This window comes from Genypterus blacodes, unplaced genomic scaffold (assembly GCF_046128005.1).
Source record: "Genypterus blacodes isolate CSIRO-AG114 ecotype Tasmania unplaced genomic scaffold, CSIRO-AGI_Gbla_v1 ptg000021l_1, whole genome shotgun sequence".
Classification (NCBI taxonomy): domain Eukaryota; kingdom Metazoa; phylum Chordata; class Actinopteri; order Ophidiiformes; family Ophidiidae; genus Genypterus; species Genypterus blacodes.
The window spans coordinates 6798247-6813715 of record NW_027466834.1 but is presented as its reverse complement, the minus strand read 5'-3'; the positions used below and the strand labels follow the sequence as shown (position 1 = coordinate 6813715).

The following is a 15469-nucleotide window of genomic DNA, read 5'->3' as shown; positions in this document are numbered from 1 at the left end:
AAAGAAACATGAAATGCATGATGGGGGAGAGAGAGAGAGGTGGAGATGAACGAGGGGTATCGGAAGCCTTCAAGAGGTTCTTGTGACGCGGCCCCGCTGCTTTGAAAGTGTTTATAAAAAAACTCTGGAATGGAAGGCACTTGGTAACTCATCACTCACGGTGTCTGCACAGGGCCGTCTCGCTCTCGGCCCGCTGCTATTTCACACCGCAGCTCCCCCCCCCCCCCCCCCCCCCCCCCCCCGACACCCACAGCTGCTCCATTGAATTGAAACAGCCCCATTCACTGGTGCCGCGTTCTTCTGTAAGGGTGCAGGTTTGCTCCTGTGTAATACGAGCACGTCATCGCCTTGCTTGCGTGTGTGCGCTTGGCCCCGGAGTAGCATGCGCTGTGGCTGGATCCACTTCCTGTAGCTCATTATCTGTACAAAACCTTAAGTTATCTGCGGCGGAAGGAGCAGCACCAACACTTCCCAGGAGACTCTGAAAGGGAAAACCACACCATTTACAACTAGCAAGCCTTTTAAAAGTGATGTGTAGGAAGTTTGAATACAAATGTTTCTTTTATTAAACTTGAGACACAATCAGGAAACAGGAGATGCAAGGTTAAAGCACATTTGCCCTCAAACACAGCGGGGCTGGGGTGAGCGGGTTTGACTTCATTTTTTGTGTGGATTCATATTTCATGTTGAATACTTCTCTACAGTACAATAAAGGTCAGCCTGACTTGTGTCGTCCGGCCAGGCTGAGTCGTTAGCAGGACATCTTCAAAGGTCAGTTTGTAAAAAAAGGTGTTTTTCCATGCAGCATTATGTAGCTTCACATGCAACAACGACAAAGGCAGCATTATTCAGTGAGCAATAATCACCCGAGAACCATAAGAGCAAACAGACGTGGTGACAAACGTGTGTGTGTGTGTGTGTACAAAAATCCAGCAATGAATCATGTTTGATAAGACGAATTTGTCATTTGTTTCTAGAAAAGCGAATTATTCATCAGCTGAAGCAAACTTGGGACAGTCACCATTGCATTCAATAATAAGTGTTTTATAGAATCCGACTCCTTATAGAGACTCTGTGTGGATGTTTGGTCCTGCTGTATTTTTTTTCCTTCCCCGTTTCCTCGTAAGTGACGGATCGTTTCCCTGTGCCTGGATCAGAACTCTGCAGTTTACCAAAGTGGCAAAGATGGAAGAAGGGAGGAACTAATACGGAATGTCTCTGTGAACTCTTTATTGTACACGACTCCGTCCTTCAATTTCCCCCGGACAAACGGGAAAACATCTTCAACTTCAGCTCAAAACTTCTGCCTCTGTCTTAATTGGTTTTCGTCTGAAAATTGATTTTTATGTTTCATGTCCTATCATGTTTACATATTTTATTTATTTTTTACTTCAAGGGTGTCGGCTACACAACGGGCCAGATGTTTGGCTTTGGCCCGTTTGTCACTCATGGTTTATAAATCAGAAACAGCCTGTTCACGTCCACAACACGACACATGGGAGTGTTTCATAGAGAGGGGATGGACTCAAAGAGGGAACACCTGTAGAATCTAATAATGCAGTACAGCCCTGATGAGACCGTCACTAAGGTGTTGATGTTATTTGCTGCATATTTTTTGATGCAGTACCTTAGTGACGTGGTAGAAGGCAGATATGCTGTTCCTGTTATTTTGTCTACTGCCCGTTACTTTCCTACATATGTTCTTTTTAGCAGTCATCACATAGAAAGCGCAGAACAGATTTGCTCATAATACCAATACAAGTACGACATAACGAGGATAATGTGAAATGTTGTACTTTTATTTCTTAATTGAAGGAGATCTTACATTTTTGACATTGATAAGAGTAAAGAAATTTATCAGCCAGTTTAGATACATAGATAAGATTCAAAATTCTGGCTAATTTCCCTGCAAAAAAGTATTCACAATAGCACTAAGGATGACGCATATGAAGAGTTAATTTGCAAAAACAAATATCGGAAATTTTAAAAATGGTGAAAAAAAAGAAGTTTTCATAATGTGCATTCCCAGTAACTTCATTCAATTAGAGGTTGGGTTCAGTAGAAATAATAATCAAAAAACTAAAGTTCAATAGTTATGACCTGGAAAGCCAAATAAAGATGATTATAAAAATTCCCTCTTAACGGTGGTTGTTTCTGCAAATGAAATCTTCATAGAGGACTGAAGAGTTGATTAAATGACTCATAAAAGGCAAATATCTTGATGTACAGCCAGTCGACCCCCTCACATGATGGTGCATACACATAAATCAGTGTACATGCATATGTCCATGTTTGGTGGTGTAATATGTGCCGCATCTTTGTATCCTAGGATTGATGATTGCTGTTTTAATGACAGGAAATACACAAATATATATAAAAATCCATGTGCCAAATCCAGTTCTTGTTAAGTCTGATCCATTCCGAGCCCATGTTTGTACTGTAGGTAACCTTCTGTACAAGTCGCTATGAAATATTGTTTCTCTTCAATAGTCACTTGTAAACTGGTGCCATTAAAGAAAACTATTCAAACTTGAAATAAACATTCAATAAAAATACAATGTGGTTTCCTGTGACTTTGTAAGTAAAATAGATTCATTATAGTTTCACTGGAAACATTAAACTCCACCTGTACACATGTTATTGTAAAAGGACTTTAATGTAAAACTAATTGCACATAGAAAATGAACAGTGAACATTTAGACTCTTTAACACGACGCTGTACAAATAAATACAATTTTAACATAATAAAAGCAGCAGGTATCTAACAGTGATCATTGCGTTCTGAAGCCCATTAGGTTTAATAGTGAAAGTGTTCAGATTCTAGCCCAGGTGAGAGTACGCAGGTTTTAAGAAGGGCCGGTTCTTGTTTGTTTGCGGGGTCGGTGCTGCCATTAAGCCCGGCCTCCTGCGTGACGTGTCTGCTGCTGCCGCCGCCGTCGCCATGGAACCTCGGCCAGCAGGTGGCGCTTTCGATCCGCCCTTGTAGTTGGAAGAAGACCATGACGATTTGTTGCTGCTGTAGCCGCGACTGGAGGAAGAAATAAAGGGAAAATCAGGAAAATGTTCCACTATTAGGTGACGCTGTCTAAAACATGCTCCTCTCTGAAACGTGAGACGGACGTGATACAAACCCTTTAGAGTTGGAATTTCCTTTTCTCTTCTTAGTGTATTTGAAGAAGGGGCTTTTCTTCCTCTTCTGTCCCCGAGCGCCTTGGTTATGGAAGTAGGAGGATTCGCCCTCATCCTCCTCATCTTCGTACGTGCGGCCTCGTGACACGTCTATCCACCCGTTAGCGTCGGCATCGTTGCTCTGCTCCTCTGCGGAAGAGACGTTAGATCAGCTTTACACCGTGTGTGGAACGCGGACGAAAGCTCCCAGAATGCCTCTGCTTGTTCCTTACCAGGCAGCTGCCACTCTGAGTATTTCTCCAGGACCTTTATGATTTCAGCTCCATACTTTTCCAACTTGTCCTCTGTCACGCCATCAATTTGTAGGAGGACCTCGGTGTCAGCAGAAAGCTTCTCTGTTCAACAGGGGAGAAGTTTTATCATGTGAAAGACAGTCGCCAAATGATTAGCCTTAAAGCAGTCTTAGTAATAAAGTCAGAACTCACCAGAGATGTTTTTCAAGGTGGCAGTGGGGAAGATGTTGTAATAGTGAATGCCAAACGCTTTGCCCAGCTCCTTGCACAGATCCGTCAGCTCCTTCAGGCACTCCTGGACCTTCTGCTCTCTCTGGGAGACGTTCTTTGCCACCGCAGCCTTGTGCTTCCTGAGGCTGGACGCACTCTCCGTCTCGTAGAACTCCACCTGGGACAGAACATAATTCCCATTCACGCTTTGACTTTTCATCATCGGCCTGACACTTGAAATCAATGCTTGTGTGTGTGTGAGGTGATGAGGACCTGCATGCGTCCACACAGGACGTCCGGTGCTTTGGGTCCAGCAGAGATGTAAGCCACAGCCTGGCCGTTGTTGGTGATGTACAGGTCCTCCACCAGAACGTTGTCTAGGACCAGCTTTTTAAAGAGGCGGTCAGCGTTGTGCCTGGAGTACGCTCCCCCCATCCCAAACATGCCTGTTTGCACCTTGGCAGTTTTAGACCCTGACAGGTTGAACAAACAAAGACTTGTGATCATTCTAGGAAACATTTCCAACTCGTGAACACTCACATTTCTTGCCAGATGGAAGCTAAACACAGCTGGACATACACACTCCTGTTATACAGTGATGAGCAGGTTACCTAAGAAGATATCCACCAGCATGTTGAGGGTCAGGCGGTGTAGTTGAGCCGACTTGCCAAACCTGGAACCTCCCACTTTCTCACAATGATCCTGGACGAACCTGGCGATCTTCTTCACATCCTCCGTGACGTTTCTTATTTTGTATTGCTGTACAAAGGGAACATGGAAGCACGGCGTCTTTACCCTGGAAACATTCAGATAACTTCATCAAGTCGTAGTGAGAGAAGAAGCAAAGCGTCCGTACGTTGGGTTTGGCACAGTTGTCGCAGGTGACGTCCGGATGCTCCTTACAGAAGCTTTTGTTGAAGTTCAGCTCGCCAAAGTACGCCAGGAGCTGAATCCTTCGACACTCCATCATGTTCTCACAGAAGTGCACCATGCTGTGCAGGTTGTTAAAGTGAGTGGCTTTGGCGTTTCGGTCGCCTTCTCTGTCCACTGTAAACACAAACACAAAAAGGAGTTTACACGACCTGAACACTGCACAAGACACAAGTGTTTCATTTGAGCCACATACTGCTGATGATCCTCTTGATGCGAACGACGTCCGAGTAGGAGTAGAAGAGAATGCAGTGGGAAACGTCTCCGTCTCTGCCGGCTCTCCCAGACTCCTGGTAGTATCCCTCCACCGACTTGGGCAGACTGGCGTGGATGACGTAGCGCACGTCGGGCTTGTCGATGCCCATGCCGAAGGCGATTGTAGCGCAAATGACCTGGAAGGAAAGTAAGAACAAACTAAGTGTTACTGGAATTAAGGGAAACTGTGATTAAGCTGTAGAGATGCTCCCTGACTCACCTGGCAGCCGTCCTGATTGATCCACTTGGTCTGCACGAACTCTCTGTCGCGGTCGTTCAGCCCTGCGTGGTACGACAGAGCCAGCAGCCCGGCTCTCTGCAGACTCTCTGCCATGGCGTCGCAGTCGTTACGGGACAGGCAGTACACGATGCCTGAATCACCTGAGGGGCGTGCGGAGAGACGAGGTCAGCGAACAAAGCAAACTGGCGGCGAAGGGAAAATACCGGGGGCCATGATGAGCTGTTCAAAACCAAGATGTGGGAGGTTTCTGTTTTACACCAGGTTCTTAGTGAAGGAATTCATCATCTGACAGAACAAAGCTGATTTAACTCAACCAAGCTTCCAACAAAAATCAATAAATATACCGTAAGCAAGTAACTTTAGTAGTTTTTAGCATTTATGAGAGTTCAGAACGTCGTTATTTACGTGGGTAATGCTTCTTGATCCAGGTGATGCAGTCCTCGTCCACCTTCTTGGGTTTCTTGGGCAGCACGGCGTACTTCAGGTTCATCCGGTTGAAACTCATGGTGAACCTGGAAGTGTAAAGGATGGAAAGTGTGTTTCTGTTAGCCTGTTGAAGTCCGACGGTGTGGAAAACATCACTGCGCCCCGGAGCACTTACACCTGAGGTCGAGTCATGCACAGCTGGTTGAGGATGTCTTTCTGGACGCGGGGAGTGGCGGTGGCGGTCAAGGCCATCATGGGCACGGAGGGAAACTTTTGCCGCAGCTCGTGCAGCTTCTTGTAATCTGGACGGAAATCGTGGCCCCACTGAAAGATTTTAAAGGTCGGTGAGCGGAGCGAGGCGGGGCGTTTAGGTACGAGCGCACCTACAAACCGAGCAGGGAGCAGAGGAACACACCTGACTGACGCAGTGGGCCTCGTCGATGACAAACCGGGCCAACAGTCCTCGCTCAAACAGGTTCTGCATGGCGCTGATCAGCTTCATACTGGCGCTCACCTGAGAGACGAAGAATACATAAATACAAAATATAAAAGTTGTATAAAATGTACTGCACTCTGTGTGTGTGTGTGTGTGTGTGTGTGTGTGTGTGTGTGTGTGTGTGTGTGTCTCTCTCTCACCTTCTCAGGCGTGACGTAGAGCAGTTTAATGCTGGGCTCTTTCCTGGACAGCTGCATGTAAATCCTTCCTGCTTCAGTGTCACTCTTATCTCCGGACAGATTTGTTGCTGGAATCTAAAAAAAACCCCACAACATCGTTTATTGTCTTCATTGACTTATTACCGATGATGAGAAAGTGGTGCGTGTGACAGAGCAGAGTGCGCTTACGTCTAGAGTTGTGAGTTTCTGGACCTGGTCTACGATGAGCGACTTCAGAGGTGAGATCACCACAGTGACGCCTGGTGACAGACAGGCAGGCAGCTGGTAGCACAGGCTCTTACCCCCACCTGCACACACACACACACACATCAGTGACTAAGACTCTTCTCTAGTTGCCGTGGCGATGCTCAAAGACCGCTCAACACCAACCAACCTGTGGGCATCAACACAAATGAATCTTCTCCCAAAAGTGTGGCGTTGATGGCTTCGAGTTGATTGAACCGGAACTGATGAAGACCGAAACGCTTGTGGAAGATCTTCATCATCTCTGGCGAGTGGGGGAAGCTGAACCCTCTGAAGCGATCGTGGGCGGGGTTTCTAAAGGTGGGCTCTGCCGTGGAGAAGAGGAGGGAAAAAGAGAGGCGTGAGATGACATCAAATGAAGATCAAGAACCTGTGAACCATCTGAGCGTTTACCTGGAGATGAGATCTTTGCTGGCTTAGCTGCGGGCGTAGGCGTTGCTGGCTTCTTGTCCCACACAGACTGGCTGGCTCCGCCCACTTTGACTGCTGCGGTCCGGGTGCTGGAGTTTCGCCCCCCCGACGCCGGTGGGTTACGGGGTTCCTCAAAGTAACCGTAGATGTCCGAATCATCCAAGTCGTCTATATCGAAGTCGTCGGTGTCAAAATCGTCCTGCGGTGTGTTTTTCCCGGCATGAATGCCTGCTGGGGTTTCAGCGGTAAAACTCCTGACATTTTGCACGACAGCCTGCGGTTTCTTAGGTGAGAAGAAGAGGTCAGAGCCATCAGGGTCTACGCTCGCTTTCTGAGAGAAATTATTGGATGAGTTTGTGTGATGATTGAAGGTGGACGGAGAATCAAACACACTCTGATTCCCCAAACAAACTCTCTCTTTGCTCTCCCTAGGAGCCGGCTTCACGTTATCAATAATACTGACAGAGTCATCAGAGTCATAGTCCACAGAGATGACTTCAGATTTCCTGCTCTGAAAAGCTTTCTGGGCGACCACAGGCAAACTGCTCATCGATGACATCACACTCGAGGTATCGGCAATAGAGGAACGCTTCCATTTAGAGCTGGGGTCCAAAGTCCCAGTGCTGTCAGGCCGCTGCATCCTCAGAGGAACGTTGCCACCAGTCGCCAGGATCCTCTTTCTTTGAGCTCTCTTCAGTAAAAGCTTGTCCCCGCCGGTCAGAGCGATGAGCTCGTGTTCAGGGATGGAATCCACCAGACCGCAAATGGCCTCCATGATACTGAGAAGTTGCACATTGCTGTGGAGAGCGTTACTGTCGCTTGTTTGATCTTTTGGGTGCCGGTCGATGTGTTTGTGCAGTGTTGTGGTGGGCGGCTTTGTTTCCACAGGAGCGTGTTTACTTTCTGAATCAGCTGCTTTTAACCTGTGTGGAGTAGAAGCAAAGTTAGTGTCCTGCAAAATAAGAGACAAGTGCTAAATGGCATGCCGGTTACTTAATGGTTTGTCTCTGTAATGGTTTCACAGAGGCGGAAAATTGTAGGAAACACACATCGGACAGCTGACCTTGTAGTGGTGTTAGTGACGTCACCAGGAATTGGTGAAGGGGGAATGAAATCTGGATCATATTCAGGATCTGATGTGTCCTCAGGTTCAAACACCACAGCATCTACAACACAAAGACAAACTTCACATACAGCTTAGGTTTCATCTGTTTGAAGTATTTCAGGAAACAGCCACCTTACCTTTCCTTCCTTTACAGGGCACGACATCATCGTCCTCTTCGCTATCACTCATGATGGAGTTGTGAAGAGCAGGAGGACGTCTTCTGGTCACTTTAACGGGCGAATCCTCCACCTCTGCTGCTTCCTCAATGGGAGGAAATGTGTCTGCATCCACACCGTCATGCTGGCACTCATCTGGTTCTTTACATTTAGAAAGACCTTTCTTATTTCCAAAATAGTCCCGGGAATCCATGGAGGCGTGTCTGTTTAGTTTACATGTAGAGTCAGTTCTTTCTTGGCTCTGGGATGCTGCCGCTGTGCTGCTCTTCCTGGATGTCTCTGGACTTTGTAGGTCATTTTTCCCTTTACCAGGGATTTCAAAGTCATCAAAATCATCCCAGTCATCCATTTGGAGTCCAAGAGATGCATCCAGAGCTGCAGGGTCGCTTCCATCCCCGCTAACACACAGGCTCTCCGATTTGGAAGACGTTGCAGGTAAAGAGGCAGGAGCACAAGGAGCAGCAGGGCTCATGGAGTCCGACTTGCTTTTTGTGGGGAAGAAGCTGCTGATTTGAGAACTTTGAGGTCTCTCAGACTTGGTTGGAAATGTCAGAGGAGATTTAGGAGACACTAAACTGCTGTGGGGAACATTGACATTCCTGTTTGCCAAAACACTTGGGCTGGTTACCTTTGCCGGGATGTCCACCTTTACCGTCCCCGATGTGGATTTCTTTTTGAAAGAAAACGCCCTGCAAAAACATGGATGACATGTCATAATGACTGAAGCCTGCTATCAATAGCTACTGAAGAAGAAGAGGAACACCCCCAATTCAGATTTCAGATCCATGCAGCTCCTACGTGCATGCATTTTTAAACTACACCCTATGCAAACACTACACACAATACAAACCACACACATCTGAAAATTACGCACCCCTCCGCAAAACCGACTAATACAGCAGTAGTAAACTTAGACTTACCCGGGCTTGGGTTTGAACGAAGACGGTTTGCTCTGAGCGACGCTACTGTGCCTCGCCAGCTGCTCCTTCAGGTTGTTTTGTGGAAGACCGGACATTGTTGTGGAGAGCAACGCTAGCTAGCTGGTTAGCAGAATTAGCTTCCCTTACAAAGTCGTGGACACGGACAGCGTCTAATGCATAGCTGGTGACAAGGGTGGAGGGGATAAGCCAAAAGCATCCGTCGTATTTGAAGTGAGACGAAATGGTAATTATTTCTGAATTGTGTAAAATGAAGCGGCTTCTCTCAGGAGATGCATTAGACTTTGCGCTCGTTCAGCAAACTAACTCCTTATTGGACGAGAGTGGGAACAAAGAGGATTCTGGGTAATGCAGTCGCCAAAGGCGCGCGCATCCTGAGAAAACTCAATGTTAATGTTCAATACGTAGAATTTACATCATTTCCACGATAATAATAATTATACCAATAATGAGATGGAAACTTTCTGTAGTTTGAGTTTGGTTGTGTATTAATCATTACAAGCCATTTGTAATATCTAACATCTTTGTTGTAAAATAAAACTGAAAATGGAAATTAATTGACTGACGTTATGAGTGAAATATCCAGGGACACTTCAGTGCATATAGCCTTTTAGAGCACAATACTGTATGTAGCCCACTGTTTATGAGTACTGTAATCAGTGGCAATGGATAAAAGGACCAGAGCACAGATAACACTAAATATTTAAGAGGATTTGCCATATTCTTTGTGATGAAAACAAAACGGTGAATCATGATCCACCAGATTCATCTAGGGTTCTGTAAGTGGTAAATGTGTCCTACTACTCTAAGCTTGTGGTGTAATGAATGACAGTAGTTGTTCCTTTTCTTGCAGACTGACAAAGTGTAAGATGTTGCTCATTGTTCCAGCAAGAGGTCCAGCATTGTTCCAGCAAGAGGTCAAAGATTAATATATATATATCAGTCGAGTTATGAAGATCACATGTCTCTCCTCCAAGGTATGTTTTATTTTTGCATTTGACAGGGATGAATGGAAAAAGCAGCACCTCAGGCATATATTTAGAAAAAATATTGCACACACTGTATATTGGTGCAAAAGAGGTCACTGATTGTATTAAAACCTCCCTGCATAGTCATTAAACCTTAACCCCTTATTAAGAAGACAAAAAAATCATCGTCTCCCATTGCCTTTTAAGCCATTTGTGCTGTAGTTGCAGTGTAGAAATCACACCACAGGGAAAGCTGAGCAGGCAGCTAGTCCACACATGTTCCTCCCACGTTCAATGAGAAAATATCTGGAAGAGAAGAAATCAGCAATACGGTCATTATCCTCACAGTGTTATATTCAGATTTATATATGCGAGTAAATGGAAGGCTCACCCGTTCATTCCCCAGCCGCTTCCCCATGAGTTCTTCACAATCCAGTAGGGGGGGCCGTTCTCCTTTCCGTAGCCCACAGCCAACACTGCATGGTTCACCTTGTCTGTGGTGCTGTGGCATTGAGTGCTACAGGCAAGAAAGGGAAGTTAGTCATGAGAAGTGAAATGTTCTCACTTCCATTCAGTATTTGGGGTGTTGGCTGTAACTTTGACTTTTGGTTTAGTGTTGGTAGTCTTCCCCATGATTGTGTAGCCTACTGAACCAGACAGAGACAATTAACAGGCAGCTGATAGGCTCAGGAAACCATTGCACAGGTGATTTGAGTTAATGAGCTGATTACAGTGTGACACCCTGAGGCTACAATATTGAACTTTTTCACAATAGTAACTAATTTTCTGAGATACTGAGCCATAAGCATCAACAATAAAACAAATAAAGGCTTGAAATATTTTACTTTGTGTGTAATGAATCTATAATATGAGACTTTTTGAATTGAATTACTGAAATAAATGAACTTTTCCACGACATTCTAATTTATTGAGATGCACATATATAATCATATTTGGATGAGACAAACTTTTTTAGTGTACACTCACGTTTATGTTTGATGGAATGAGTTTAAATGACAATACTTTTAAGATTTGTCGGATATGGTTGTCTTACCTGCTGTACACACCCTGATGGTAATGCATGAAGTCATTTGTCACCTCATAGGCAAAGCTGACAGGATTGCGTGTGGCCACTGCATCTACCATCCCCATCTCGTCGTACTGTCACAGAAACAGAGCCAAAAACTAACTATACTGTCCTAAACACACATTTATTTTAAAGAAATACCTTGATATTCACTTACTGCTGTTATGTTGACAATATCTTTCACAAAAGCAGCTGCCATCTCAGGATTGTACCTGCAAAGGCCTTCCTGCATGGTGAAACCAAACAGTTCAAAACCTTCAGTGTCAGTGTCGCCCCAAAATATGGAAATATGTCATTTAAAACTGAATTACATGTGCTTGGTATGGGTAGTCCTGCTCTGTCATCAGCCCCTTGTTGTATTTGATGTACTCAAATGCTTGACTGGGAAGGCCGCTAAAAGAGAAATCAAGGTCTTGTGTAAGAGTTAGGCTGCAATGATAACACGCAAATAACAAGAACACCACGGCACATCAGTGATTCTCACCCATCACATCCATGGTTGTTGAAATCTTGGGCACAGTCCACCAGCTGTTGCTCTGACTGAGCAAATATAGACATTTAGATGACTTGCTGATGTATTATTGCTTTTAATGAATAGGTGAGGCTATATTAATATTTCACGAAACACTTCAAAAAAGAGAAGTGAAAGCATTTCACCAGTGTTTGCAGTTTCCCAGTGGCAATAGCAGTAACAGACTCCAAACAACCGGTTGTGGAGAAGGTCCAGCAGCTACCACAGCTTCCCTTTGGTGCATACAAATGAAAAATAAAATGAGATTAGTCAACTTGTCAGATTTGAGGAAAGATTACAGTTGAAGGATTGCTTTGTATGACGAGGATGTGTGGGAAAAACATTAAGGCAAAGTGAGAATTGGTTGTTTACAGATCTGTCACTCATCACAAACAGGAATCAGTGATATGTCACTTTAGCAATATATGGTCAGTGAATATATAGTGAGTTAGACTTTACCTGATCCTTCACGTTGGTTACATAATTTCCTTTCAATCTCCAGTCAATTGAATCTGGATACGGTCCATTTCTGCTGACATAGTTCCCTTTTGTAGCCGAGCAGTTCTGCAAAGAGCAGCATGAAAAACATTTGGCTTCTCTTCGGTCATCAACCATGTAAAATGTTTTATGAACCACAAACTGCACGTCACTACCTGAGGCTCCGTCAAGAGGTAATACTTCCGAAATTCACCAAAAGTCAAGTCTGAAAACTGATTGAGTGCCACTGCAGGAGGACATCACAAACATCAGCACAGTAAACCCGAATTAACTTAAATATGATAACAGTGAGTTCATACTTGTGAAAGTGTGATTTCCCTCATTGTGCTTGTCAACCGTCCTCTTGTTCTCTGTGAATATCCGAAGTCTCTCATCATAGTTACCACTGCTGTACACTTTGTTGTGCTTTAAAAAGAGAAAAGAAAAATAAAGTTATGAGTGATATAACACAGAAAAGCAAACAGCGACATTTTACAGTGATTTTAAAAAGAACTTCCTCCTTTGTGATTATGACCATGAACACACACACGCACATTACGTCATTATAAACACAATGCTCCTTTGTTTTACCTGCGCCAGCCATGACTTAAAGTGAAATTCATCTGGGGGCAAAAACACATCGCCAAAAATAAATGTTAAATGATAAATAAATAAGGTTTGCATTTTATGGCGGAAAATACGAAAGTGAAAGTTTGGGTCAATAAAACTAAACCTGCATCTCACCTATGTCAGAAAGGCGTAAAGCTGAAGCCACGGAGACAAAAGCAAACACAAGTGACACGTTCACCATCTTCACCGTGTTTGTTACTGGTTGTTAGTAAGTTAGTTTATAAAAAGATTGAAAGTGAAGTGCGCAAAAGAGAAGGAAACCGTCTGCAAAACCCCCCAACAAGGCAGAACCGCAGACGAGCAACCAGCCAATCAGCGCCCGGAACACACCAGGCACTGAGGTGCTGTGTAATGCCTTGAATTACACTAAAACGTTTATTAAATCAATTGTTGATAATTTTATGAAATAATTTCAAAATAAAGTAAAATAAAATTTTACTGCGAAATTACTTTCTTCTTAGAAAATAAGAAATAAAATAGCAATTTAGCACGTGGCCCAAAAATAAAAAAAGGATCTGTGGCCTATATAATTTTGACCTCTTTGTTTATTCTTTTTAAAAATTATTTTTGCATAGTGCATAGTGAACTCTCATATGACCCAGTGACCTAAAAGGCATTATAAAAGATTCCTTAGATGCTACTGAATGAATACATTAAAATCCAGATAGAAACCTATGATAAAAGGTCAAACTTAACCTAAAGCAGTTAAACCTAAAGTAACATCTTGTTAGTAACTTGAGGTTCAACGTTGGTACAAATTGGTTTAAAAACATTCAGAATAGATGATTGAGCAGCTTATGTGTGTGTTTTTTACACTATCGTTTATGTAGGTCAGTGGTTCTCAAACACCACCAGTGGCCCCCCAGTGGTGTGCCTGATGACCTACAAATGTCTAAAAAAAAATTCACAAATACAATTATTTTATTTATTTATCATGCTTAGAATTCCCTTTAATTGAATATTTGTAATAGCTTTTTGTTGAAAACTAGTGAAAACGTCTCTGGTGTTAATATTATGTACTATTGTTCTATTGTGTTGTCAGTAATGTTTCACGTGTGTACTATGCTCAATTTCAATACCACACACTTTTTCGAGAGTCTTACAGTTGATGGATTGTTGGTGAGGTGATATTTAGATTACACTTCTTTAAAATGTTTGAGAACCATGAGAAAATGGAGCATAAATCCAAAATCTAACGGTGATGTTTAAAAGCTCAGACTATATTATTTTAATTACATAACAATAGAATGAGCATGATGTTAACTGAGAGACAGTCTACAAACACACTTGAGACAAAATGCCCCTGAGATAAAATGGATTTATTAGCAAGAGGTAACTGGGAAACATATTTTTGTTTATTTGTTCTTATTATTATCATCATCATATACTGTATGTATATGTATATTTTATTTACTTTTATACAAAATTGGGAATATTTCTTAACGTGTTGAAACATGGGGGTTGAAAGATAATTTTCATACCACTGAGTATTGCTAACAGCAAAATGTTTATTTGTTTATATAACTTATAAGAGTATGTGCATGTGTATACAGTATAAGTATATAGTATTATTCTGTCTGTGAAGGTGTTGCATGCCTGCCACGTGAGCTTCAAAAGTGTACTGTACATACATAGTAAAAATACATACAAATATTCACAGAATAAGCACTACATTACTATATTCCTGCTAACAGAAATCTTTATAGACAGGATTACAGTATAAATGCAAAACACTTTTTCTCCTACCTCTAAATCATGGTTTCAAGACCACACAGTTGTAGCGTTTTGTGTTTAAGCTTGAGATACAATATATATATTTTTAAAGGATTACACTGTTCCACATTGAGAAATATGCAGGGCTGCATGTACAAAATGTACAGCACATTTCAGTGAGGTGAATTAACAACAAAGTATAAAATACTTTCCCATGTTCATATAAAGAGCTGGTTACTCTCTCTTATACTACTACAAAAATAGTGTTTGAATGCTGCAGGCAGAGGTCATTCACGTACATTTTTATCATAATCTTAAACAGCAATGCATATAACAGAGTGATATACAGTCACGTTCCACAATCACTGGAACAGCAAAAAGGACAGATTGTCTTAATTACAGATGAGCAACAACCTTTAACTCGACAGAAGTATCATTGAACCTGAAGGTACAACACTACAGCTGCAACGGAGCTCTTTTCATGGCCGCGAGTCAAACTGAAAATTTGAAAAGGAATGTAAGGTTTGAACAGAAGGAATACTCACTGTACAGTACTGGCAAACTCCAAACAGAACAGGAAACTCAGACATTTAACCCCTCACCTTAAATCACCTTAAGTCTCACCCCCTTCTTCACTGTTCACACAGCAGGAAGCGATTCAAATGAGCTCAAATAAATAGTTATGTGTTCTTCCTTTGACAGCAGGCTCAGGAGGGACTGCATCCTTTTACGAGAAATAAAAGATACTTTGAATTGGATCAATTTTGTTCTTAATGATGAAAATGATTTCAACGTAACGTGCAGAAATGAGGAAGTAAAATCCCCCAAAACCCCCTTTGTTTTGGTTTTGGAAGGACAGAGACAGCTCTTCTTCAGCTACCTCACCATCATCTGCAGTGAACGTTGCTCTCCGCCATACATACAGTTAAAGTCTCTGTGCTCGTTTACCTGATTTGATGCAGTTACATTATTTTTACAGTGCTACATTGGTTTCAGAGTAACTCAGTCATCAATAAACTTAAGCAAAGAGAACAACAGCAGGCAGCACGAG

The 15469-nt window shown here is 43.0% G+C and overlaps 2 protein-coding genes across 2 annotated transcripts; both read right to left on the bottom strand.

Annotated features, from left to right (window-relative positions):
- Positions 1 to 348: 348 nt before the first annotated feature.
- On the bottom strand, positions 349 to 9438 carry blm (BLM RecQ like helicase). The gene is made up of 19 exons (XM_076142123.1): positions 9015 to 9438; positions 8056 to 8783; positions 7877 to 7979; positions 6796 to 7736; positions 6533 to 6709; positions 6328 to 6446; positions 6121 to 6234; positions 5900 to 5998; positions 5660 to 5808; positions 5464 to 5570; positions 5038 to 5198; positions 4759 to 4954; positions 4489 to 4679; positions 4244 to 4391; positions 3906 to 4105; positions 3615 to 3810; positions 3402 to 3524; positions 3132 to 3318; positions 349 to 3028 (listed from the first exon to the last, which is right to left on the bottom strand). Exons 1-19 carry the CDS (start codon positions 9107 to 9109, stop codon positions 2821 to 2823), a joined length of 4242 nt encoding a protein of 1413 aa, XP_075998238.1. The 5' UTR covers positions 9110 to 9438; the 3' UTR covers positions 349 to 2820.
- A 560-nt stretch (positions 9439 to 9998) lies between these two features.
- ctsh (cathepsin H) lies at positions 9999 to 13005 on the bottom strand. Its single transcript, XM_076142124.1, has 12 exons — positions 12820 to 13005; positions 12667 to 12698; positions 12396 to 12501; positions 12252 to 12322; positions 12058 to 12162; positions 11745 to 11831; positions 11572 to 11627; positions 11399 to 11480; positions 11245 to 11313; positions 11055 to 11161; positions 10392 to 10517; positions 9999 to 10306 (listed from the first exon to the last, which is right to left on the bottom strand). The coding sequence occupies exons 1-12, from the start codon at positions 12884 to 12886 to the stop codon at positions 10237 to 10239; spliced, it is 978 nt and encodes a 325-aa protein (XP_075998239.1). The 5' UTR covers positions 12887 to 13005; the 3' UTR covers positions 9999 to 10236.
- Positions 13006 to 15469: the final 2464 nt, after the last annotated feature.

Bases quoted from the DNA above. Each gene is read 5' to 3' on its own strand.
- ctsh (XM_076142124.1), bottom strand. From the start codon at position 12,886: ATGGTGAACGTGTCACTTGTGTTTGCTTTTGTCTCCGTGGCTTCAGCT. The intron at 11,832-12,057 runs GTAAAGTCTAAC...TATGCACCAAAG, and splicing joins TAACCAACGTGAAGGATCAG to GGAAGCTGTGGTAGCTGCTG. The intron at 11,628-11,744 runs GTGAAATGCTTT...ATATTTGCTCAG, and splicing joins CTGGGAAACTGCAAACACTG to TCAGAGCAACAGCTGGTGGA.
- blm (XM_076142123.1), bottom strand. From the start codon at position 9,109: ATGTCCGGTCTTCCACAAAACAACCTGAAGGAGCAGCTGGCGAGGCAC. The intron at 4,392-4,488 runs GTACGGACGCTT...CCCTTTGTACAG, and splicing joins ACAACTGTGCCAAACCCAAC to CAATACAAAATAAGAAACGT. The intron at 3,319-3,401 runs GTAAGGAACAAG...TCTCTTCCGCAG, and splicing joins CTCAGAGTGGCAGCTGCCTG to AGGAGCAGAGCAACGATGCC.